The 27417-nt window shown below is 40.5% G+C and overlaps 2 protein-coding genes across 6 annotated transcripts in view; one reads left to right on the top strand and one right to left on the bottom strand.

The window, feature by feature from the left end:
• Positions 1-7132: 7132 nt before the first annotated feature.
• Positions 7133-27417, bottom strand: part of LOC133569335 (threonine synthase-like 1) — a 256540-nt gene continuing 236255 nt past the window's right edge. For 2 of the 5 annotated variants that reach the window (XM_061921581.1, XM_061921579.1), the window contains exons 4-6: positions 17059-17161; positions 11348-12727; positions 7133-8353 (exon numbers count right to left, since the gene is read on the bottom strand). In XM_061921581.1, coding sequence (XP_061777565.1) covers positions 7550-8353; positions 11348-12721 — 2178 coding nt within the window. In that variant the 5' untranslated portion in view covers positions 12722-12727; positions 17059-17161 and the 3' untranslated portion in view covers positions 7133-7549. Of the gene's footprint in view, positions 8354-11347; positions 12728-17058; positions 17162-19406; positions 19580-27417 lie in introns of those variants that run through there. The other 3 variants (XM_061921578.1, XM_061921577.1, XM_061921580.1) reach the window with 3 other exon arrangements.
• On the top strand, positions 19940-22759 carry enkur (enkurin, TRPC channel interacting protein). Its single transcript, XM_061922451.1, has 5 exons — positions 19940-20111; positions 20180-20325; positions 21692-21903; positions 21964-22110; positions 22178-22759. The coding sequence occupies exons 1-5, from the start codon at positions 20035-20037 to the stop codon at positions 22346-22348; spliced, it is 753 nt and encodes a 250-aa protein (XP_061778435.1). The 5' UTR covers positions 19940-20034; the 3' UTR covers positions 22349-22759.

Genomic DNA, 27417 nt, shown 5'->3' with positions numbered 1-27417 from the left:
AACTGTGCAATCTACTAATAAAAGTATCAATCAATCAATAAGAAGCAAAGTAAAAAAATAAATGAATTTATTTAAACAAGTGAAGACCAAGTCTTTAAAATATTTTTAAATTCTATTTGACTTTTGTCTCTCTTAGAATTAAAAATGTTGAGCAAAGCGAAACCAGCTTGCTAGTAAATAAATACAATTTAAAAAAGAGAGGCAGCTCACTGGTAAGTGCTGCTATTTGAGCTATTTTTAGAACAGGCCAGCGGGTTACTCATCTGATCCTCATTTTGAGTTTTTTGCTGTTTTCCTGTGTATAGTGTTTTAGTTCTTGCCTTGCGCTCCTATTTTGGAGTCTTTTTCTCTTTTTTTGGTATTTTCCTGTAGCACTTTCATGTCTTCCTTCGAGTCATATTGCCTGCATCTACTTTGTTTTAGAAATCAAGAACATTTCAGTTGTTTTTATCCTTCTTTTTGGGGAAATTACTCATTGTCATGTCATGTTCGGATGTACATTGTGGACGCCGTCTTCGCTCCACAGTAAGTCTTTGCTGTCGTCCAGCATTCTGTTTTTGTTTACTTTGTAGCCAGTTTAGTTTTAGTTTTGTTCTGCATAGCTAAGCTTCAATGCCATTTCTTAGGGGCACTCATCTTTTGTTTATTTTTGGTTTAAGCATTAGACACTTTTTTACCTGCACCCTGCCTCCCACTGTTTCCGACATCTACAAAGCAATTAGCTTCCGGCTGCCACCAAGTGATATGGAAGAGTATTACACGGTTACCCTGCCGAGCTCTAGACAGCAAAGACCAATCAACAACAACACATAATTTGCAGACTATGGTTTGCAAAAAATTGTTTTAACCCAAATATGTGAATTTAGGTGATCCCCCACGGCACACCAGACTGTATCTCGCGACACTGTGGTTAAAAAACACTGGGTTGATGAATATACTGGTCGAGGGACATTTGCTGCCTCCAGGGCTTCCACAAGCTCTGCTGGAACTGTCTGCTTCTCTCAGTCAAAGACGCGGCCAAGCACTGCCATTAAGTCAAAAGTTCAGAAATATATGAAACTGAAGGTGAAAATAACAATGTTGAAATTGGAAAACACTGAAAAATAAAAGCACATTCATTAAAAACTGGATGAAGACCGACACTGAAAATACATTTTATTTTTTTCATTTTTCAATGGAATCTTCCTTAGTGTCAAATCATATTTTCTCCAATGCCAAAGATAATGGCATCTCCATAAATCCATAATCTGCTTGTTTTATCACTTGATGCTAAGATTATTTTAACCACCTGGGGACATTCGATTTTAATAATCTTCAAAGCCATACAGGACAAAAAAGTCCTGAGGTTTTTGAAGAGTGTAAAAAACATTTTCCTTATTTTGCTAAAATATCCCAATAAATTTCAGTCATAATCAAACATATCAAACATGTAATGTTTTATAAATGTTTAACCCTTTTTAAAGTCTTTTAATCAGATCAGGACACTGATCGCTGACTTTGTGGAGTTGTCTCAGGCGAACAATATGCTCCTTAACGGGGACAAGATCAAGGAGCTGGTCTTCGACTTCAAGAAGAAAATAACCCCTGTGGAGCCCATCAAAATCCAGGGCCGGGGGGTGACAGTACAAGTACCTGGGAGTCCACTTGAACAGCAGACTGGACTGGAAAGACAACAGCAAAGCTGTATACAAGAAGAGCATGAGCAGACTTTTTCCTGAGGAAACTTAGGTCCTTTAATGTGTGCAGCGAGCTGTTATAAATCTTTCTTTCAGTCTGTTGTGGCCAGTGCCCTGTACTTTGCAGTGGTTTGTTGGGGAAGCAGCACCAGCAAAAGGGACTTAAACCGGCTTGACAAACTGATTCGGAAAGCCCGCCAAACTATTGGCACGCAGTTGGAGGCGTTTGTGTCAGTGAGGGACAGGCCGACACTGGACAAACTGCTGGCCATCATGGACAATCCTACCCACCCACTCCACCAGACAATTGAGGGACAGCGGCGCTCGTACTCCAACAGGCTCCTTCAGCTTCGTTCTCACAGTGTTCTATTCAAGATCCAGCTGTATAATCACTCGCCTTACAGCAGTAGATGATATCTGTCTATTACCTGACCGCTTCTATGTTAGCTACCTCTCTTTGTTTATAATGTATATTTTCTGCTGGATACACTCTCTATTTTATGCTGCTCTTTTTTTTTTTTTTTGCTGCAGCTGTTATATATACTGTAATATTGTACATAGCAATTGGGATTTGTTATATATTGTATATGTTATAAAACATAATATAATAATATATCAGTATATATTATAACTATATATAATATGTATATATTACATATATTAGGGGTGTAACGGTACGTGTATTTGTATTGAACCGTTTCGGTACGGGGGTTTCGGTTCGGTTCGGAGGTGTACCGAACGAGTTTCCACACGGACATATTAAGTAGCGTACCGCACGTTGTGTAAACAATGCACACCGAGGCACAACACACGGCATGCTAGGAGCAACCGGGCTACGATAGACTGACCATACTTCCTCTTTTTACCGGATATGTCCTCTTTTGCAGGGCTGTCCGGGTGGAGTTTCTTAAATGTTTTAAGTTAGGGTTGCGTGTATTTTCAATGTACGTTCGGGGTTAAGAAGGGGTGAAAAACAAAACAAATTGTACACGCAGCAGCATTCGTAAGGGAGGGACAGAGACAGAGAGAGCGAGAGAGTTTAATAAACGTCAATGTGTCGCCAGGCTCTGCTTTTTACCCATAGATTTATCAGATTTTGTTTTTTAATAATCTATAGCAGGGGTGTCAAAACTGTGTCCCGGAAGCCATTTACGGCCCACAGCTGTTTTAAAGGGCTACAGCACATTCTAAAAGTACTATTAAAATAAACAAAAATAAAAACAAAAGTGAAATAAAAAAGCTTGAAGGCTAAATGTAATTTCAAAAAAGTTGCAATGTGGACTAATAAAACAAAGCTGTTTTTTTTCTTCCAAACTGTCATTGCTCAAAACAAAATATTGAATCAAAATCAATGTTATTATGAATTATTGACCTATCCAAGGTTCCGATTACTTCACATCAACTATTCTACTAATAAAAATATTTTTGGTGGAAGATTTTTTTCAAATTTGGTAAATAAATAACCCAAAAAAATATGTTTTGTTGTTTTCTTACTGTACCGAAAATGAACCGAACCGTGACCTCTGAACCGAGGTACGTACCGAACCAAAATTTTGGTGTACCGTTACACCCCTAACATATATGTATATTGCTACTATGCTACAGTTTTAGTCTACTTTATACCTGCATTATCCTTTCCATCTTTACCCTTTCCATCCTTTCCGGAACAATTTCTCTTGTGGATCAATAAAGCTTGTCTAAGTCTATAATGTCACAGGTTTAAATCAGTAAAATAATTAAAATGGTAACCCTCCTTTTTGCATTGAAGAGTCCTCCCAGATTATTTTGTTCTCAGGCTGTCTAAATAAAGAATGGAAATGCAACACTTTGTTGTACACAAAGCAGTAAGTACAAACAAAAGCAATACCAGCGCTGGGGAGAAGACCAAGCTGACTAAAGTCCTACGCATTTTCTAAAATGGTTGCTCTCCTCATGTGCTTTTGTCCACCTTGCAGCAGCGTCTTGGCGGAGATTGAAACCGAAAATTAGCTTTCCGTGTGTGTTCAGCACACGCACATTCTTGTTTAGTTTTACTTTCTGCACCTGGTATATCCGAAAACCATTAGAACTAGAGTGAATAATATGTGTGTATTTGGATGGATTAGATCATTGTTTTTATCTTCATCGAGTAAAAGAAGTTTGAAAGCTAGTAACTTCTATTAAATGTGTTACATTTTGCACAATGGTGTGAAAATATTCCACTAACATATGCGTATAGTATAGTAACGTATACTAATTGAAATCTACAAAAATGCCTTCAAAGGATTCGAATAAAAAATTGAAAAAACAAGGCATGTTTGGTATTTTTGTTTAGGGCTGAATTTGATTGAGAAATTTGAACAAAGAAAGTAAAAAATTTAAGAAAAGAATCCAAAATATTTTTATGCCCTTTGAAAAATGAAATACATTTTTGGTCCTGTTTGGTTTTGGGGAATTGTGGAATAGCTGTCAGTGTATTGTACACCTGCAAAAGAATTTGACATAAAAAAAAAAGCTTTGAGGAATCATGTGTAGTGGAGTAACAACAACAATGATAGCCAAACATATAGCACACATTTACTAAAGTTAAAGTTAAAGTACCAATGATTGTCACACACACACTAGGTGTGGTGAAATTTGTCCTCTGCATTTGACCCATCCCCTTGGTCACCCCCTGGTAGGTTGAGGGGAGCAGTGAGCAGCAGCGGTGCCGCGCCCGGGAATCATTTATGGTGATTGAACCCCCAATTCCAACCCTTGATGCTGAGTGGCAAGCAGGGATGTAATGGATCCCATTTTTATAGTCTTTGGTATGACTCGGCCAGGGTTTGAACTCACAACCTACCGATCTCAGGGCGGACACTCTAACCACTAGGCCACTGAGTAGGGCTGGGCGATATATCGATATACTCCATATATCGCGGGGGTTTGTCTCTGTGCGATATAGAAAATGACTATATCGTGTTATCCGAGTATACGTTCTCACGCAGTTGCTTTTAGCTGCGGGCATTACACTACAGGCTCTTCCCACTCTTTCTTGTTTCTCCTTCTCACAGATAGCAAGCGCACCTTCTTTCATACGTCACATACGTATACGCCCTCGCCAGTGACGTGCTGTCAGGGGAGGCAAGTGAGTCAGTGCCTCACCTGCCACCAGGTGGCTTAACCATGAGATGTTCCAAAACGAAGTAATAAAATAAAATAAGTTTTAATATTTATCTTTTGGTTTATGCTTTCTATTTGATTTTGGTGTGGTTCCTGTATATTTTGGTAATTTTCATGGTCAAAATCGCAGAAATTCCATGTATCCTGATCAAAACAATGCAGCAGATGAGAAGTGAGGCAGACACAGGCGGTGCCTTCACGTGTTGTGATCCGGCTTCCGGATCACACATCTCTAGTACGTTAAGTCCCTTTTTGTATTTTCCTATTATGTTTTGATCATGTTTTGGACTCTATCGATCCCGTTTGTTAGCGCACTTCCTTGTTTACATTCGTCACCATGACTACCTAATTTGCTCCTCCTGCACGGCTCGTTCACACACTGGTTTGTAATTATGTTCTCTGTATTTAAGCCCTTCTGCTACCTAAGTTCAGCCTCTCCAGTCTGTTTGCGCCCTGCAACCGTTACGTGAGTAGTCTCTGTTTATTTGCTGCCTGCTAAATGTAGCTTGCCTCCGTGCGCTTGGCTCGCGCTTTATGGACTCCGTACTCTGCCTACTGCTTATATTAGCATTTAATTTTTCTGTGCTCAGGCACGTCTTTAATTTGCTCTTTGTACAAGTGTTCTTTTGAAACTTCACATTAAAAACTGCTCATACCTTCATTCCTGCCTGCTGTGATCCTGCGCATCGAGAGGTGACACTCCCCGCGCATCCACGATACCGCGACTCCGTAACACCACGGCTACACACAGAGCGTTTTGGGCGTGCGTGCGAGGGGGCGCATGCTTGTTGCCACGTGGAAAAGGCAGGTCTTGAGGCAGCAAGTACCTCTGCCTCAAGGTAGGGGGCGATATATTGTCAACTTGCAGTTCAATGCCTCAGCAGTACTCTGAATCGCCACACTGGGAGAAGTGGGGGCACTCAAGCTAGCAGACACCGCTCTCTCCAGCGGAAGCCAGCATTTTTTCTTTTCTTTTTTTTTTTTAACTGTATTTATAACAAACATGGCATTTTTATTAGAGTAAGCTAGCGTTTGTGGTGCAAAAATATTGTTTAATTTCTTGGAATGAAATTGAATTAAATGAATGTTTCTGCCAATATGGAGGATTATATACTGTATCCAAGATTAAATACTTCTCTAAACTGGACTTTAGAACAAAATGAATGTGGTCATACACAGTACGTTTTCATTAAGGATAGCTATTGATGCTTCAGATACAAATACAAAAAGGTAATATACGGTCACAATTTTTGATTTATTTTTTTAAAAGCAAATGGGACCAACAAGTATTTAATAACAACTTTATCAAATAGTTTTTGGAGTCATTTATCATTTCATAATATCATTATGATAACATTTTTATGAAAGCAAATAACTCCTTTTTTCCCCTGTAACTCTAATGTGCAACCTAAATCAACAATGACTAGAGCTGCAAATATGAATTTAAGTAAAAAAAAAAAAAAAAAAAAAGTATGTATGCCTCACCTGGTGTTTAGTTCACCGCACGTCACTGGCCCTCGCGGAGCAGAGAGGTAGCAGCATGGGTAATGATAGCTGTGGTGTGAGTGGTAATACGAGAGAAAGAAGGTGCAAATCTGGTGACAAATGAAGGAAGAATTAATTCCCAAGAAAAACAGCAGGGGGTCCATCGTCTGGCGGTGGTTTGGCTTCAAGCAAGAATATTTTGAACAGACAACCGTAATTTGTCAAGTGTGGGGCAAATACGTTGCTACAAAAAGTAGCATTACTGCTAATATGTAGCATCATTTGAAAAGTCACCTGCTTGAGAATGAAGAGTGCTTACTCCGCATGCCAACATTTCCATTCTGTGCCACACCCACAAAATGCAGAGGCAACCATTTCCACATCAACAGCGTATGAAAAAAATAGTCAACAACATAAGGAGACCGCAGTAACCTACCACAAAGCGATTTGATTTCCTATTATGCAGCTCATTTTTATTTGACAGTTATTGAAATATTTTGTGGGACATCATGCACAAAAGTGCACTTTATTTGTTTTAAACTATTGTAGTGGCGTTCTGTACAAAAACTGCTCTTTAATTTAGTGTTGTTTTGATATGTCATCATAGTGACATCATGCACAAAAGTGCACTCATAGCTTGTTTTAAAATGTCTCTGACAATCTTGCACTTTCTGTTTTGAAATGACATGAATGTTTAAAAAATACAGTTTTGGTCAATTGACTTAGTTGTGATTTCCCTCTCTGCATGAAAGTTTGAAATTAGCATATATTAATTCAGTATGAACACTAATGTTTTAATGTAGACACATAGAATCATCATACCGGTGTGATTATATGCATCAAGTTTTAATTCAAGGCTAAGGCAATATATCGAGATATATATCGTGTATCGTGACATGGCCTAAAAATATCGAGATATTAAAAAAAGGCCATATCGCCCAGCCCTAACTAGAAAGACAAAAAAGTCAGCCTTTAACCCTCATGGTTATTTCCGTTTTCGTCAACTGCATTGTATGATTATACTAAAAAAATGCAAGTTTACAGGGAATATCAAAAATAGCCGGCACCATACCTCTTTTCCTTGCAGGAGATATCTCCATCTAGTGGACCTTTGCTACTCTGTGACAACAATCCACATAAAACAAAAATGAGGTTTATCAAAAAAAAAAACAATGAGCTCATTATAACACAGCATTATTATTAATCATTTGGATCTTTTTTTGTTACAAACCATCATACCATGTCTACATAACTTTGAGGAAGGAGTCTTGTATCATGTTCTCCACTTCTTCTACCAACGCGCTATAGTCTGCTTCACAAACCGGGTGTCCCTGTCTGTATCCTCCTCTGACGCATGCCATGATGTCCCTGTGCGTTACTGGTATGGCCGCGGTCCGCCGCAGCATTTCCAGCTGCTCCAAAGGACCCTGTGGCATATTCTCCATTTGCAGAGCTTTGAACACAGCGGGCGCAAATTTCCCGTAGTGGGCGGTGGAACAAATCACCACGGGACACGTGGCGTCCTGCAGCCTGTCGGCCACAACTTTCGCCACGGCAGTGTGCGTGTCCATGATGTAGCCGGCCTGCGCGTGCACGCTCTGGATGGCGGCCAGGCAGTCCGCTTCAGAGCACCAGCCGGCCTGCACTTCCTGCTGAATCCTGCCAAGAAGTGGGCCAGGAAGTCGAAAGTGCTGCTGTCTGTCTAGGCGTGTGAACAAGTCTTTGACGAGTCGGCCGTCGCCGTTTGAGACGTGATAGATGAACCTCTCCAGGTTGGAGGACTTCAGGATGTCTATAGCCGGGGAGTGGCTCGGGGTCAAACGGCGGTCCCGGAGATCGTAGTCGCCCGTGTTGATAAAGTCTGAGACCACGCGGTTGTGGTTGGAAGCACATAGGACTTTTCTTATGGGGATCCCCATTTCCCTGGCGTACACGGCTGACATGGCGTTCCCAAAGTTGCCTGTTGGGATGCAAACGTCCACAGGCTCTCCGAAACAGATCACGCCATCCCGGCACAAGTTTAGGTAGGCAGTAGAATGGTAAACCACCTGTAGGGAGAATCAAATCAAATCAACTTTATCTATAAAGCACATTTAAAATTTACCACACGGGTAGCCAAAGTGCTGTACAATGGACAGGTTAAAAGATAATACGAGGACCGAGCAAACAACACAACACAAACAGAACATGATAAAAAATAAATAAATAAATAAAACATAAAAACAGGTTCACAGCAGGTGTATAATGGGGCGCCATTGCAGGATGGATATCACTCAGTGTTAAAAGCTAAGGAATAAAAGTATGCTTTTAAGAGACATTTAAAAACAGGAAGAGAGGAGGCTTGTCCAACACTTAGAGGCAGGTCGTTCCAGAGCTTGGGAGCAGCAGCGGCGAAAGCTGTCACCTCTAAGCTTCAGCCTTGTGTCAGGGACCGTCAGTAGCAGCTGATCGGCTGATTTTAGGGATCGGGTGGGGCTGAAGGAGGTCGGAGAGATATGTTGGCACGAGGTTGTTTAGACATTGAAAAACAAATAGAAGGAGTTTAAAATTGATTTGATAACGCAAAGGGAGCCAGTGAAGGAACGCTAATATAGGGGTGATGTGCTCACATCTGCGGGTCTGTGTTAGCAGATGAGCAGCAAATTTTTGCACGAGCTGCCGGCGGGCGAGGGAGGCCTGGCTAATGCCTATATACAGGGCATTGCAGTAGTCTAAACGATTCGAGATAAAGAAGAAGGAATGATTAAAGCATTTTCATATGGACAGTTACTAGGGCTGTGAATATTTGGGTGCCACACCATTTGATTAGATTCTTAGGGGTAACAATTAAGAATCGATTCTTGATTACAAATCCTTGTTATTAACAGTGGGTGCCAGTTCTATGATTACCACATTCCTCCATAAAAAGGATAAACAGCTATGATACATGTATATATTAGTGTTAGAATAATTATGTGTAAGTTATCACAACACTCTAATGCTTAAAGGCAAATTGTACTTTTCTATCTGTGCTAGGACAAAACTTGCTATCAGCCACAGCATATGAGGGGTGGCCTCGTCGCAGATATTTTGTTTGTCTTAGCCCACTAACAGCCAAGAACTTCAAGGACCTCAACGAAGATAAGACGACAGCACGCAGACGAAGCAGAGACAAGGCGAAATCACAAGGCCCCCAGCACATTCCGTCACGTATTGTGCGTACTGGAGGTGCTTTGCATGATATGTGTGACCACTCATTTTAGAGGTGGCCTCAGTGATGTAACCAGAGACGTCCCAAATAAATAGAGGAGCACCTGGGACTGTTACTTTAGAGCGTAGGTTTGTTCTGTAACTAAGAGTACAGCCCAAAACGTATCTCCTCATCAAGCTAAATTCAACTCTGTCTCTGCATGATTCCTTGCTTCTTGTCTGTTTAATAGCTGTCATCAGTGTTTGAACCTGACAATTAGGTCCTTCCAGTGTCTGAGCCAATTTAAATCGAGGCTAAAAACATATTTTACTCCCTGGCGTTCAAATCCAGTCATACAGAATTTCTTGGTTGTTTTTATTTCTTGTTTTATCCTTTTTTATTTATTTATTACATAGGTGATATTTCACGCAATTCTTTTAAGGTATATTTTACTACTGTATTTTATTCATCATTCAGTGTTACCATGTAAATGTGACACTATGTGCCCCTTTTCTTATGTCTGTACAGCACTTTAGCCAACAGGGGTTGTTTTTAAATGTGCTGTATAAATAAATAAACTAAACTGAACATTTCTTCAAAGAAACTGGTTTTATTGAATAAAATTCTACCCAAACATTTAATAAAGCCAAATACAAATAAAGCAAGAAGAGAAGTATCCAACACTTCTATTTTCTAAAGTAAATATGTACAGCAGATATGATCATCTACATAAATATATGATTTGCCTTAAATGGCAAATCAATTGTGAATCGTTACAAATAAGAATCACGGTTTATTTGAAAATCTATTTTTTGGAGACCCCAACAGCTACATTTGTTTCCATAAACATTACTGTAAAATAGAGGCAGATAATGCTTGAGGGCTTGATTAAAAACGTTAAGGGGTTTCCTACAGCCACAGCAGTTAATGCTGAGGTTTTTTTTGCTAATTAAGATACCGAGCGGCTACTATAAGTGGTTAACTGAACAAATGTTAGATAACTTAGTGAACAAAATACAATGATTCATTCACCTTTTTAACCTGTGGGCAAGCTTAAGATTGACTATACACACACACTGAGGATCTCCTCCTTCCAGAGCAATCAGCAATTGATCAAATTTTTTAACAACTTTAGATCTATCTGTTCATACAAGTTTCAATTACTTAAAAAATGTTTATTGTCTTATTGTCATAAAAACAACAGTTTTTTTTTACAATGGCAAAATTGTCAATACTTCTAAAAATAAGTTGCAGAGTGGAATATGTGAGATTGTGCAATTACAGCTTTGAATAAGTCAATAATTCATAACAACATTGATTACGTAAAGCTCTCAGGTTTGATGACAATAACATGTGCTATTCTATTTTGAGAGAGTTTATTGAGTCTACATAAGTCTTTTATAAATATCTGCCATGTTATATATAACTGCACCAAAATTTTTTTCATTACATTTCAGCGGTTTAATGGCAGTTTAACACATTTTTAAGCTCATCAAGCTCATAGTTTTCTGGCGCTATATGGTGGTTTGGGGCCACAATAACACCACATAAAGGTTTTCTTGTTTTTCAATCAACAGGGATGAGATTCATCGAGTTTTCATGTGAAAACATAGTAATATACCAGGATTACAGTTCCTTAAAATTAGCAGTTATTATGGGAGTCAATAGGGGCGTTCTTAAGAGAAAGTGTGTATAGTTTATGTTTGTATCCTATTCTAAGAATGTTGCAATCAAAAACACAATACAATCTTATTAAAAAAACTGCCTAGGGAAATTCCAGACTAACCGGCAAACTAACAATCATTATCACATAAGGAACAATTGTAGTGCCCGTTTTGGACCAAAGGGCTACACACGGGTTAATTTGGCTCACCTGTGGTAATAAACGTGCCCAGTTGATGGAGTTGGCGGTGCTGAGAACTGTAGCGTACTCCACAGCGAGGTGCCCGGTCAGACCGGACTCGCCAAACATCCTCTTGATGCTTCTCTGGCAGAAATCAAAGTCACAGCGCACGCTGACCGCCTTGGCGTTGCTCTGGTTGGAGCTCGTCATCTGCAGCTTCTGGATCTCGCTCACGCCCTCCTCGGGGAAGAAGACCAGCACTCCCGTCCGGCGTCTTTCTGCGCCGCGCAGGCCGCCAAAGCCGCTGAGCACGGCGCTTCCTGTGTCGCCGGACGTGGCGACCAGGATGAGATAGTTGCACATGGGCGGGAGACAGTGGGCGAAGAGTTGGGGCATGAGCTGCAAGGCCAGGTCTTTGAATGAAGCGGTGGGGCCGTGGAATAGCTCTTGGATGTACGTATTGTGGATCAGGTGCTTCACAGGTGCAACCTCCTCACTGGAAAAGTTGGACGCGTATGCCTTGTAGATCATTTCTCTCAGATCCAAAGCCGAGACATCCAACGGGTGGATGCACTTCTCAAGTAGCACCAGTGCTTGCTCTTGATAAGTCATGTCAACCAGTCTCAACCACTCACGAGCGCCCATTTTTGGAAAGCCATTCTTGGGTACGTAGAGACCGCCATCTGAGGCCAGACCCTCCACCACCACGTCACTGAAGTGTGTTGTCTCACTGGACGACCTCTCGCCGTCACTCCTGGTGGACACGTAGGTCTCCGAGGCAGTGTTGTGGTATCTCTCCACAGCCTGCAGCACCTTCTCCGCGACTTCCTCCGCCGTGTCCCCCCGGCCACACAGCACCCGCATGTCCAACCATTTCTCATAGAACTGCTTCCTGTAGCTCAGAATGTCCCCAATGGAAAGCCCCGCCTCCTGGCCCACTATCCTGTCTACTTTCATTATATGCAATCGCTGCAGGATCTCCTCGCTGTCCACATCCAGGTAGATGACCACACCGCTTCCTTTCACGTGCTGCATGGCCTCAGGATGAAGAGGGTTGGAGCCTGTGAGGGAAACCACACATCCAGAAGCTGAGAAGTTACACAACGCCTGGCCTTCTTCCTGCAGGAATCGCTCTCCGCCGACTGCAGCCAGCTTGGACGCGACGGGCATCTTCCATGTTGTCTCCAAGACATCATCATCTACATCAAAAGCAGGAAGTCCAAGTCTGCAGGCTACTATCCTCCCCACTGTGGTCTTCCCTGCTCCAGGTGGGCCCATCAGTAGGATGTTCTTCTCTCCCAGATATCCAGCCGCAGTGGAAAGCCATGACTTTGGTTTGGGAGCCAGACCCAAGCTGCATCGGACTGCTCTTAGAGCAAGGTGGCTTGCACTTAGCAAACCCATGTTGTCCTGAAAAGACAAAAAAAAGTTACCTTGAATAAGTATGACTTGTTTCTGACCAAACAACTGTTAATCAAATCACTATCACAGATGTGACCAACGGTGAAAACTGATTCGCAGATGCAAGCTGTTTGTTTGGGAGTCATTTTTTAATGCACATGCAAATGCAGCGTGGACATTTTTGTCATGTCTTTTTGATCATATCTTGTTTGGCGATGTTCTGTCGACCTTTGGACTCTTTAAGTTCCTGTTTTTTTTCACTCACTTGTTTTGTCACCATGGTTACTCATCGTGTCCACCTGTCTCTGATTAGTGCTCGCCCGCTCGCCCGCTTACCGAGCACTAATCAGAGGCAGTATTTAAGCTCGTCTTTGCCAGTCAGTCGCCCTGGCGTCATTGTGTTCTTTTCATGCTCTGTCCATGCTAGTTTTTTCATGCCAAAGTCCATGCTGCTATTGTCAAGCCAAAGTTTAGTCTTAGTGTTAGTTTTGTTTCCTTCCTCAAGTTGTGCTTTCGCCTTGTGCGCCTTTTTGTTTTCACTTTTTCTGAGTTAAAGATTAAATCATGTTTTTACCCGCACGCCATGTCCCAAGTAGTCCGTCTGCTTTCCTGGGAGAACAACCCCGCTGCAAGCTCCTACCCCCCCCCCCCCCCCCCCCCCCCCCCCATCGTGACAGAAAAAACACTTACTGTGGCTTGACAATTGAAGCATAGACTTTGGCATGAAAAAACTAGCATGGACAGAGCATGAAAAGAACACAATAACGCCAGGGCGACTGACTGGCAAAGACGAGCTTAAATACTGCCTCTGATTAGTGCTCGGTAAGCAGGTGAGCGGGCGAGCACTAATCAGAGACAAGTGGACACAATAAGTAACCATGGTGACAAAACAAGAGGGTGGAAAAAAAAACAGGAACTTAAAGAGTCCAAAGGTCAACAGCACATAGCCAAACAAGACATTATCAAAAAGACATGACAAATTTTTCCTCTAGTTGATGTGTGCTATCTGCATTTTTTAAATCAGAGGGGTCCAAAGTGTGACCTGGGGGAGATTTGCGGCCTGTAGCTTGAGTTTTGTTGTATATTGCTGAATTAAAATGTTAAAAAAAAAGAAGTAACAAGCGGTAGGAAATGGATGGATGGAAGCAACAATGCAAGAAAAAAAGCAAAATGACAATGTAATGGAAAAAGCTTAAATGTTGAGACTAGAGGGTGTCCGGATATGATATTGATATCTGATATCAATCCGATACAAGCAAAATAACAAGCATTACATTAGTGTGATCGTAGCACCTGGGAATAGGTTGTTTGGCTACATTAAATTGGCCCTAGTTTGTGAATGTGAGGCCCTGTGTTTGCCCTGTGATGAGGTGGCGACTTGTCCAGAGTGTATACCGCCTTCCGCCCGAATGCAGCTGAGATAGGCTCCAGCACCCCCCACCGCCTCAAAAGGAACACGCGAAAGAATATGTATGGATCTGTATTAGTGTCTTTAATTGACAACAACTAAGCATACAATTGAACATAAGCTAGACATACATGAAAATAGTCCTACAGTGAACAATATTGCAGTCTAAAACCCAACATCTGTCAATATACACAGGTATTAAATAGAGGTTCAAAGTCTCCAAAGCAGTAGAGCAGGGGTGCCCACACTTTTTCCGCAGGCGAGCTACTTTTCAATTGACCAACTCGAGGGGATCTACCTCATTTATATATATCATTTATATTTATTTATTTATGAAAGAGACATTTTTATAAACAAGTTAAATGTGTTTAATGATAATACAAGCATGTGTAACACATATAGATGTCTTTCTTTCACAAAGACAAGAATATAAGTTGGTGTATTACCTGATTCTGATGACTTGCATTGATTGGAATCAGACAGTAATGATGATAACGCCCACATTTTCAAATGGAGGAGAAAAAAAGTTGTCCTTTCTGTACAATACCACATGAAAGTGGTTGGTTTTTGGCATCTAATTCATCCAGCTTCCATACACTTTACAAGAAAAACATTGGCGGCAAATTCCGTAGCTTGCTTGATTGACATTCACGGCACCCAAGGGTCTTGTGAGATGACGCTGGCTGCTGCCAGTTCATTATTATGAAAAAATGACAGAGAGGAAGGCGAGAAACACTTTTTATTTCAACAGACTTTCGCGCCGTCCCTTCCGTCAAAACTCTAAAGGCCGACTGCACATTTCCTATCTTCACAATAAAAGCCCTGCTTCATGCTGCCTGCGCTAACAAAATAAGAGTCTCGGAAAGCTGGCGTGCACAAGTAATGTGCACGCCAGCTTTCTGAGGGATCGCTTGTGCACGCCAGTTTTCCGAGACTCTGTATTTAGTTAGCGCAGGCAGCATGAAGCAGGGCTTTTATTGTGAAGATAGGAAATGTGCAGTCGGCCTTTAGAGTTTTGACGGAAGGAACGGCGCGAAAGTCTGTTGAAATAAAAAGTGTTTCTCGCCTTCCTCTCGGTCATATTTTCATAATAATAATCTTGCAGCAGCCAGCGTCATCTCACAAGACCCTCCGGTACCGTGAATGTCATTTAAGTGACGTCTTGGTGAAGATTGATGATCACTAATTTTTAGGTCTATTTTTTTAAAAGCCTGGCTGGAGATCGACTGACACACCCCCCGCGGTCGACTGGTAGCTAGCGATCGACGTAATGGGTACCCCTGCAGTAGAGTATTAAAATTGCATCCAGTAACAAACGTGTGCGTCAGTCCACTTACTACGTCATGAGCTTAATAAATTATTTTGATCACTATAAGTGCAGTCACAATAAATAATAATAATTAAAAACAATTACCACTCCACGCCAACTAAAAGGCTGCAAAAGTCTATTCCAGACGGTTAATAATAAATCGGTCAGTGTACCTACCATTTTTCTCTGTTTACTTATTTCACTTGAGCAAACCTTTTCTATCTTACATACCAGACTACAAAATAATAGACGTACGTATCAAATGGTGCGGATATTGTATCGAATTACTATCCGTGATATCATCACATATAATACAAAGATGCGCGTGCGTCCCTGGGGAAACCAACGCGGTAGAAACGTTGTGAGTAGTACCGCACCGGGGAAAGTGCGGCGCACGGGCCCGAAGAACGGGCGGGATTTTTCCCCCTAGACGGAGGGGTTACCCACATTTGCTGTCCTCTCCAAGGTTTCTCATAGTCATTCTCATCCACGTCCAACTAGGTTGTGAAATTTTCCTTGCCCTTATGTGGGCGCTGAACCGCAGATGTCGTTGTGGCTTGTGCAGCCCTTTGAGACACTTGTAATTTAGGGCGATATAAAAAAACATTGATTGATTGATTAATTGATTTTTGGTAAGTGTACCTACAATTTTTCTCTGTTGACTTATTTCACTTGATCAAACCTTTTCTATCTAAAATACCAAACTACAAAATAATAGAAGTACGTATCAAATTGTGCAGATATCTTATCGGATTACCATTAGTGATATTGTCACATACAACAGTGGTTCTCAAATGGGGGTACGCGTACCCCTTGAGGTACTTGAAGGTATGCCAAGGGGTACGTGAGATTTTTTACAAATATTCTAAAAATAGCAACAATTCAAAAATCCTTTATAATATATTTATTGAATAATACTTCAACAAAATATGAATGTAAGTTCCTAAACTCTGAAAAAAATGCAACAATGCAATATTCAGTGTTGACAGCTAGATTTTTTGTGGACATGTTCCATAAATATTGATGTTAAAGATTTCTTTTTTGGTGAAGAAATGTTTAGAATTAAGTTCATGAATCCAGATGGATCTCTATTACAATCCCCAAAGAGGGCTCTTTAAGTTGATGATTACTTCTATCTGTAGAAATATTTATTAATAATTTAATCATTTTATTTTTCAACGTGTTTTTAGTTATTTTTATATCTTTTTTCCAAATAGTTCAAGAAAGACCACTACAAATAAGCAATATTTTGCACTGTAAGAAACTGATGACATAGTGCTGTATTTTAAATCTTTATCTCTTTTTCAACCAAAAAGGCTTTGCTCTGATTAGGGGGTACTTGAATTAAAAAAATGTTCACAGGGGGTACATCACGGAAAAAAGGTTGAGAACCACTGACATATACTACAAAGCTGACACAATGTTATTGTAATGATAGTGTTTGACCACAGGGTGGTAGTAATAGTCTACAAATGACTAGGAACCAATTATAGCATGTGTCGAGTAGGACTCTTTAGAGGTAAACACACCTTGTACGCACGAATGTTGAAGAAGCGCTTGTAACATGTTATCGTTATTAAAAGACAGTTCTACAACACATCCATCCATTCATCCATTTTCTACCGCTTATTCCCTTTGGGGTCGTGGGGGGCGCTGGTGCCTATCTCAGCTACAATCGGGCAGAAGGCGGTGTACACCCTGGACAAGTCGCCACCTCATCACAGATCTAACACAGATAGACAGACACAAGACATCCAACGATGTGTTATTTAAAACAATAACATAACAGTTAATACTTTGAATAAAAAATCAGTTCTGTTTATTTACAGAAAAAAAAACATTTAAAAATGGTCCCGCATGCTTTGACTTTTCGGTATGCACCTAGAAAAAGTATAAAAAGTGTGGACACCCCTGTTTAATGCTCTGTTACCAAGCTTTTAGGTGAGGAAACATTCAAAAATAGTGTGGCATGGGGATATCGTATGATATCCCTATTTGGAATGTTTACAATGGAAACACAAATAATATATAAAGTAAAGTCCAGTAATACTGGGGTAAACTTAAATCATGCTGTTCCACATCTTATCTTACAACTGCTACCTGTGATTGTTTCCTTAATAAAACAGTTTAAATACGTACTATAATGACGAACCATTTTTTGAGCAACTCTTTTAAAAAGAACGACTCTTCAACACCCGGCTCCTTTAAAAAAAAGTCATAAATCCCATTTATAAAGTCCATCCATCCATCCATTTCCTACCGCTTGTCCCTTTCGGGGTTGCGGGGGTGCTGTAATTATAATAATATTGACTGTGTTATGCAAGTACAAAAATCAGTTTCCATATGAGTTGGGAAATTGTGTTGGATGTAAATATAAACGGAATATAGTGATTTTTCAAATCATTTTCAACCCATATTCAGTTGAATATGCTACAAAGACAAGATATTTGAAGTTAAAACTGATTTAAAAAAAATGTTTGTGGAAATAATCATTAACTTTAGAATTTGATGCCGGCAACACGTGACAAAGATGTTGAGAAAGGTGGCAATAAATACTGATAAAGTTGAGAAATGCTCATCAAACACTTATTTGGAACATCCCACAGGTGTGCAGGCTAATTGGGAACAGGTGGGTTCCATGATTGGGTACAAAAGCAGCTTCCATGAAATGCTAAGTAATTCACAAACAAGGATGGGGTGTGGGTCACCAATTTATAAGCAAATTGTCAAACGGTTTTAGAACAACATTTGTCAACGAGCTATTGCAAGGAATTTGGGGATTTTACCACCTGCGGTCTGTAAAATCATCAAAAGGTTCAGAGAATCTGGAGAAATCACAGCACGTAAGCGATGATATTACGGACCTTTGATCTCTCAGGCGGTACTGCATCAAAAACCGACATCAGTGTGTAAAGGATATCACTACATGGGCTCAGGAACACTTCAGAAAACCACTGTCAGTAACTACAGTTGGTCGCTACATCTGTAAGTGCAAGTTAAAACTCTACTATGCAAAGCGAAAGCCATTGATCAACAACACCAAGGAACGCCGCCGGCTTGGCTGGGCCCGAGCTCATCTAAGATGGACTGATGCAAAGTGGTAAAATGTTCTGTGGTCAGACGAGTCCACATTCCAAATTATTTTGGAAACCGTGGACGTGGTGTCCTCCGGAACAAAGAGGAAAATAACCATCCGGATTGTTATAGGCGCAAAGTTCAAAATCCAGCGTCTGTGATGGTATGGGGGTGTATTAGTGCCCAAGGCATGGGTAACTTACACATCTGTGAAGTCACCATTAATGCTGAAAGGTCCATACAGCTTTTGGAGCAACATATGTTGCCATCCAAGCAACATTATCATGGACGTCCCTGCTTATTTCAGCAAAACAATACCAAGCCACGTGTTACAACAGCGTGGCTTCGTAGTAAAAGAGTGCGGGTACTTTCCTGGCCCTCCTGCAGTCCAGACCTGTCTCCCATTAAAAATGTGAAGCATAAAATACGACAGCGGAGACCCCTGTTGAACGACTAAAGCTCTACATAAATCAAGGATGGGAAAGAATTCCATTTTCAAAGCTTCAACAATTAGTTTCCTCAGTTCCCAAACGTTTATTGAGTTTTGTTAAAAGAAAAGGTGATGTAACACAGTCGTGAACATGCCCTTTCCCAACTACTTTGGCACGTGTTGCAGCCATGAAATTTGAAGTATATTATTATTTGCAAAAAAGAAATAGTCTATGAGTTTGAACATCAAATATCTTGTCTTTGTAGTGCATTCAACTGAATATGGGTTGAAAGTGATTTACAAATAATTTTATTCCGTTTATATTTACATCTAGAACAATTTCCTAACTCATATGGAAATGGGGTTTGTAAGTGTTTTAATGCCCAGCGGCTACGAGTTAACTCACTTCGCACATAACGTCCATGCAGTGTCGTCTAATGTGTAGAGTTAATGAACTTATACTTACCTGAACTTGTTTTCGTCCACACTAGCGACCAATTATGCTTTAGTAGTAAATAAAACATTGGTTTTGTGGCATAGTAGAGGTTGCCATGTTGGTAATGTCAAAACAACTACGGCGCGCCCACGCAGACAAAATTAGGAACTTCAGTATTGAAAATGGATGGACAAATAGTAAAAATTATAAAAATACAGATTTTTAATCTAATGTATACCTAAAAAATTGAAGCTTCTTTATTATTCGACTCGATTTTCTGACTTCATGAGAACTCTGAAGTATATAATTTGGGATACAATGCTACGTCACGCTGCATTCAGAGTCATCGTAAAAAAGTACACGTCGTCGTTAACATCCACACTACAACTCACTTCCTGATAAAATACTTATATTTGAAGAAAGTATAATATTAACTGAAGGATGTACGATCTCAACACGTGTAGATATCTAAAGAAAACCCCCAATATATTTCACAGCATACAAAATAACGACCGTACGTGAAAGCAACATATGGTAATGACGGTTACCTAGCAACAAGTCAAAGCAAAAATGCCTGGAGAACACTCTAGCTAACGTTAGGTTGGCTTAATATTAGACATTCAACAACTTTTAAACCATACAAAGAGACTTTGTCAACATGGAAGACAATGGGTACCCCGAAGAGAGCATCTATCATTTTTTAGCGGAGGAAGTTCAGTGTGAAAAAGCAAAAATGTAAGTAAAATATTTCTAGCTAACACATCTCAGTTATTTGTTTTCATTATTGAAATGATTTTCTTTAGGTACACGTCCAAGTATAGGCCCAAACTTATCCTCGAGGAGAAGTTGAGCAAGAGTACAATGAAAACGATGGGACCGGCAAAAGTTGATGTCCCGTCTCCGGATAAATACCTCAAAAAGCATTCCAAAGAAGTACAACTGCCTGAAAGTGAGTTTTTCTAACTGTGATAAATATTTTTTTTGTTTCAACTGACATCACATGGACAAAGATAAGACCTTCTGAAGGAAAGTTCTGTGGTCAGATGAAACAAAAGTTCAGCTGTTTGGCCACAATACCCAGCAATATGTTTGGAGGAGAAAAGGTGAGGCCTTTAATCCCAGAAACACCACACCTACCGTCAAGCATGGTGGTGGTAGCATTATGCTATGGGCCTGTTTTGCTGCCAATGGAACTGGTGCTTTACAGAGAGTATATGGGACAATGAAAAGGGAGGATTACTTCCAAATTCTTCAGGACAACATAAAATCATCATCCCGGAGTTTGGGTCTTGGGCGCAGTTTGGCGTTCCAACAGGACAATGACCCCAAACACACATCAAAAGTGGTAAAGTAATGGCTAAATAAAACTAGAATGAAGGTTTTAGAATGGCTTTCCCAAAGTCCTGACTTAAACGTGTGGACAATGCTGAAGAAAAAAGTCCATGTCAGAAAACCAACAAATTTAGCAGAACTGCACCAATTTTGTCAAGAGCAGTGAATCTTGCCAAATGACATGTAAACAAATATTAACATTGCTGTATTTATACTTTTGACCCAGTAGATTTGGTCACATTTTCAGTCGACCCATAATAAATTCATAAAAGAACCAAACTTCATGAATGTTTTTGGTGACCAACAAAAATATGTGCTCCAATCACTCTATCACAAAAAAATAAGAGTTAGGATAAAATAGAATAGAATAGAGTTTTATTGTCATTATTGCAGTGAACAGGTTCAAAGAACAACGAAATTTGAGCAGATCCCCTAAGGTGCATACACAATATGGTAATATAAATAGAATAAGAGATGTATCTATATATATATGTATATATATCCACACACATGCATATATACATACATATGAATATATATACACAAATACATATAACATTATTGCACTTTATAGTCCGAAAAAAATAAAATAAAATTAAAAGACATGACACATGAGGACATGATGTGCTCACTCAGTGCCTGTTTAATGCTACTATGGCTCCTAGGTAAAAGCTGCTTTTTAGTCTATTTGTGCCAGCTTTTAGCACCCTATAGCGTCTGCCCGAGGGTAGCAGTTCTAGGTGGCAGTACCCGGGGTGGAATGGGTCTTTCAGGTTTTCCTGAGACAGCGGGAGCTGTACAGGTCAGCCAGGGAGGGGAAGAGGCATCCGATGATCTTCTGGGCGGTCTGGTCTCTATGACCCTCTGAAGCGCCGTTCTCTCTGCGAGTTGTAGAAATTATTGGAAACTCAATTCAGCCATGACATTATGCTCTTTACGAGTGTATGTGACTTTTTGACCACGACCGCAACTCTCATTTTTAGAAAAAGAATGTTCTCGAAAGTTCGTCTCAAAAAAACCCCCCGTCCCCTTGAGGACAGAACGCCCGCCTATGAGCGTCTGCACTAAGAAGAACTTCATGACGACAACTGTAGCGGCGCCCGTGAAACCGCAGCCTGCTTGTGTTGACAGCAGCCGAGGTCACAGGGAGCTCCTTGAAAATTCCGGACTCGTGCCCAAGTACAGCAAGAAAAAGGTACGGCAAGGAGACACTTGACATGTAAGGAAAGGCCTACAACCTGTTCTTGGCGTGCAGGATTATGGCGAGGTGCCCGGGTACTTGCTGCATCGCAGTGAGGAGGAGCAATGCGCCGTGGACAAGTACAACAAGTATCTATCGGAGCAGATGGATCAGGGGTCCATGACGCAGCTGTCTGATGAGGAGCGGCAGATCAACCTGCAGGTATTTGAGGAGGACATCCGCTTGGACGTCCCTGCAGCGAGAACCTCAAGAGGTCTTTTCCCTGCAGCGCCTGAAGAGCAACTGGGCCGAGCTGCATCAGGAGTACCAGCGCCTCCCGGTCCACATCGACACCATGGCGAGGAAGGCTCGCAAGCTGCAGCTGGAGGCGGAGATGAAGCAGCTGGAGAGCGACATCGGCGTCTTCGAGAAGTTCAAGACCATCTACATCGCCAAATAGAATCACGGGTCATAGACTGCCACCTGGTCCTGCACGGTATCTTTATATTTTACTACAGTATTACTTATTAAGAAAAATGGAAACACTTTAGAGTAGCCAGTGTACAGCAGTGTAGATTTATGTTGCGATCGAGCCGATTCAAGTAAATTCAACTTGTGTTTGTTTCTTGTGTGGACAAAAGCATAAACGCTAATGTGTAACAATATTTGTTTTTAGCGTGTGCCGAAAACAAAGTTTCTTTGTACTTGTGCAATGACAATAAAGACCAGCAACCATGAATTGATTAACGTGGACCCCGACTTAAACAAGTTGAAAAACTTATTCGGGTGTTACCATTTAGTGGTCAATTGTACGGAATATGTACTGAACTGTGCAATCTACTAATAAACGTTTGAATCAATCAAAAACCTACCTTTCAACTCTTTTTGGCTCAAACGGCACAATTTTAGCTCAGACCTACTTTCTGTTCCTGTCTACGGCGCAAAGCCTTCTGGGTAATGTAGTATATAAACCTTTGCCTGTATTTATCTCTTTATTTATGCATAGTTTATCCTGGGTAAGTCAATTAAGAACAGGCTCCTAATTGACAGAGATGTTCAAGTGTGATGATAATCTCTCACCCCCAAACAAATGCGAGCTCATTTAGCTAATTGTTTGATACTTGACACATTCTAACTGTTGACATGCTAACATTAACATGTTTTTTTTAATCCTATTTAGCAAATACACTCCTTTTATACATTTTGTTACTTGATGCTATCTGAGTAGTGTGCTATATGTTAGCATTTCAATTCGACTTGAGCTTTTCAGCATACACAGTTATATTAAACTAAAACAGTATATATATATTTGTCAGTGAGCTTTAAGTATGTGTTTCTACCTCACAGTCATATTTTGGTACTTGAAGCATGATAATTGTTGACATGATAACATTTGCATGTTAGCGTGCTGGCCTTTTTAGCTCATTTAGCAGGTACACACCTTACACACAGAATCTTCCATTTTGTTACTTACTTGACACTATCTGGCTGGTGTGCTAACTGTTAGCATTCCAGTTTCCCTTCGGGTTCTTAGTACTTACATGCAATTTATTTGTATTGATTTAAAACAGTACAGACATTTGACAGTTTGCTCCGAGCATGTGCTCTTACCCCTCAGTCATACTTTGGTACTTGACGCGTGCTAACTGTTGACATGCTAACGTTAGCCTGCTAGCATTTTTTTTTGGGGGGGGGCTTATTTTGCAGATAAACACCTTTCACGCAAACTCATACATTTTGTTACATGATACTATCTGGTTAGCGTGCTAACTGTAAGCATTTCAGTTCACCATCGGCTTTCCAGCAGTCCCGTTCAAGTTCTACCGAAATTGCACTTTCTAGTTACTATTGTTATTTAGAATTAGTTCAAACTGTTCTGAAAATAGACAATGAGGTCTCAGTATGTGCTTTTTGACTTTTAAGTCTTTGCGGTGTAAAATGAGTAAAACATCAGTTTTCATTTGTTTTCCCATTTTTGCTGAAACTATGTGCTTTTTGAGGTAACAAGGAACACTTAAAACATTGATAGCAAATTAATAAAATCACAAGCTGATTAAAAATAAAAACACACTTCAGAACATGACAACTTTTTCCTGAATTTTCTGAAAAAGCTGCCGCGAATTCAGTCATTTGGATGCATGGAAACTTTATTGTCAATGCATTTAAAAAGTACAACGAAATTACATTTTAGGCCGCAACAATCACAAAAAAGCGGGTGTACACATGTGCTGCCGCCAGTTGGGGTTCATGCACTGTGTAAATTTGACAAAGAGGTCCAAGTATGTACTTTTTAACTTTTAATTCTGTGTGGCGTAAAACAAATAAAACATCAATTTAAATGTTTGTTTTCCAATTTGTGTTAAAAAAAAAATTCTGTGCTAGATTATGGATAACAAATTGAATGGAAGGAAATGAAAAAAATCACGAGTAATCCAAAAAAAATAAGCCTCAAGACATCGCAACTTTTGCCGCAATATTATGAAAACGCTGCCTTGAATCGAGACATTTTAGGCCGCAACAATTTCAACAAAAGTCCATGAAATCCTGAAAGAACTGTTGTGATGACACAAATGAGTTACAAGATCATTTTGGTCGTAGCATCATGGTGTGGGGGTGCACGAGTGCTACGGGCTGTTGTGGTCTATGCACTGTGTAAATTTGACATTGAGTATGTGCTTTTTTGACTTTTAACTCTGTGTAGTGTAAGACGAGTAAAACATCAGTAAGATATTGATATTATATATATTATATTATATTATATATTATATTATATATTATATATTGAGGCACACATTAAAAGCGTTACTAAAACGGCCTTCTTTCATCTCCGTAATATCGCTAAAATTCGCTCCATTCTGTCCACTAAAGACGCTGAGATCATTATCCATGCGTTTGTTACGTCTCGCCTCGACTACTGTAACGTATTATTTTCGGGTCTCCCCATGTCTAGCATTAAAAGATTACAGTTGGTACAAAATGCGGCTGCTAGACTTTTGACAAGAACAAGAAAGTTTGATCACATTACGCCTGTACTGGCTCACCTGCACTGGCTTCCTGTGCACTTAAGATGTGACTTTAAGGTTTTACTACTTACGTATAAAATACTTCACGGTCTAGCTCCATCCTATCTTGCCGATTGTATTGTACCATATGTCCCGGCAAGAAATCTGCGTTCAAAGGACTCCGGCTTGTTAGTGATTCCCAAAGCCCAAAAAAAGTCTGCGGGCTATTGAGCTTTTTCCTTTCGTGCTCCAGTACTCTGGAATGCCCTCCCGGTAACAGTTCGAGATGCCACCTCAGTAGAAGCATTTAAGTCTCACCTTAAAACTCATTTGTGTACTCTAGCCTTTAAATAGACTCCCTTTTTAGACCAGTTGATCTGCCGTTTCTTTTCTTTTTCTTCTATGTCCCACTCTCCCTTGTGGAAGGGGTCCGGTCCGATCCGGTGGCCATGTACTGCTCGCCTGTGTATCGGCTGGGGACATCTCTGCGCTGCTGATCCGCCTCCGCTTGGGATGGTTTCCTGCTGGCTCCGCTGTGAACGGGTCTCTCGCTGCTGTGTTGGATCCGCTTTGGACTGGACTCTCGCGACTGTGTTGGATCCATTATAGATTGAACTTTCACAGTATCATGATAGACCCGCTCGACATCCATTGCTTTCCTCCTCTCCAAGGTTCTCATAGTCATCATTGTCACCGACGTCCCACTGGGTCATTATTGTCACCGATGTCCCACTGGGTGTGAGTTTTCCTTGCCCTTATGTGGGCCTACCGAGGATGTCGTAGTGGTTTGTGCAGCCCTTTGAGACACTAGTGATTTAGGGCTATATAAGTAAACATTGATTGATTGATTGATTGATATTTGTTTCCCGATTTTTTGTTGAAATCCTGTGCTTTTTGAGGTTACAAGGAACACTTAAAATATTGATAGGAAATATATATAATTACAGGTTGATAAAAAAAATAAAAAATAGGAGGAGCTCCCATCCCTCCAGGACTGGTTTTCCTCCAGGACCAGGAGGCGTGTGGGTCGGATCACGGGTGACTCTTCTCACCCTGGTCACAAACTATTTTCCCCTCTCCCCTCAGGCAGGAGACTACGGTCCATCCAGACCCACACCTCCTGCCACCTGAACAGTTTTTTCCCCTCGGCCATCAGGCACATGAACAATAACAAGATCTGATAGCTCAGGCACAGCTCATTTAATTACCTATTCTGTGTTATGTGTTTTATGTTGCACGACTGCAGTAAGAAAAATTCGTAGTTTGTGAACCCGTTCTCAAACAATGGAAATAAAAACTATTCTGATTCTGAAGCCTTAACACATTTCAACTATTGCGGCAATTTTTTAAAAAAAGCTGCTGGGAATTCAAGCATTTTAGGCCGCGACAGTCACAAAAAAGCCCAAGAGGGACCGCGCAGTGACACAAATGGGCGCAGTGCAGTGGGGAGAGTGGCCGTGCGCAACCCGAGCGTCCCTGGTTCAATTCCCACCTAGTACCAACCTCGTCCCGTCCGTTGTGTCCTGAGCAAGACACTTCACCCTTGCTCCTGATGGGTGCTGTTATCGCCTTGCATGGCAGCTCCCTCCATCAGTGTGTGAATGTGTGTGTGAATGGGTAAATGTGGAAGTAGTGTCAAAGCGCTTTGAGTACCTTGAAGGTAGAAAAGCGCTATACAAGTACAACCCATTTATTTATGATAGCATCATGGTCTAGGGCAGTGGTTCTCAAATGGGGGTACGCGTACCCCTGGGGGTACTTGAAGGTATGCCAAGGGGTATGTGAAATTTTTTTTAAATATTCTAAAAATAGCAACAATTCAAAAATCCTTTATAGATATATTTATTGAATAATACTTCAACAAAATGTGAAGTTAAGTTCATAAACTGTGAAAAGAAGTGAAACAATGCAATATTCAGTGTTGACAGCAAGATTTTTTGTGGACATGTTCCATAAATATTGATGTTAAAGATTTGTTTTTTTGTGAAGAAATGTTTAGAATTAAGTTCATGAATCGTGATGGATCTCTATTACAATCCCCAAAGATGATTACTTCTATGTGTAGAAATCTTTATTTTATAATTGAATCACTCATTTTTCAACAAGTTTGTAGTTATTTTTATATCTTTTTTTCCAAATAGTTCAAGAAAGAACACTACAAATGTGCAATATTTTGCACTGTTATCCAATTTAGAAAATCAGAAACTGATGACATAGTGCTGCTGTATTTTACTTCTTTATCTCTTTTTTTCAACCAAAAATGCTTTGCTCTGATTAGGGGGTACTTGAATTAAAAAAATGTTCACATCACTGAAAAAAAGTTAAGAACCACTGGTCTCGGGGTTGCACGAAAGCTGTAGGCAGTTGTGGTACTTCCATCCCCACTACAATTTCGATAAATCTGGTGCATGCTAAATATTTGTCTACTATTGTCTTTTAGAAAAAAAAACAATTTTCAACTCGGGACAATCTGAACTCAGACTTTTTGCTCCGCAGCATGCCTCAATGGTGTCACATGAGGGTAATT

This window comes from Nerophis ophidion, linkage group LG15 (genome assembly GCF_033978795.1).
Source record: "Nerophis ophidion isolate RoL-2023_Sa linkage group LG15, RoL_Noph_v1.0, whole genome shotgun sequence".
NCBI lineage: Eukaryota > Metazoa > Chordata > Actinopteri > Syngnathiformes > Syngnathidae > Nerophis > Nerophis ophidion.
Note: the sequence above shows the minus strand (reverse complement) of the source record. Positions and strands in the feature narration are given on the sequence as shown.

Excerpts from the sequence above, each read along its gene's own strand:
- enkur (XM_061922451.1), top strand. The coding sequence starts at position 20,035 with ATGGAAGACAATGGGTACCCCGAAGAGAGCATCTATCATTTTTTAGCG. Across the intron at positions 20,326-21,691 it reads AGAAGTACAACTGCCTGAAA|AAAAAGAATGTTCTCGAAAG; the intron begins GTGAGTTTTTCT and ends TCTCATTTTTAG. Across the intron at positions 22,111-22,177 it reads AGCGGCAGATCAACCTGCAG|CGCCTGAAGAGCAACTGGGC; the intron begins GTATTTGAGGAG and ends TTTTCCCTGCAG.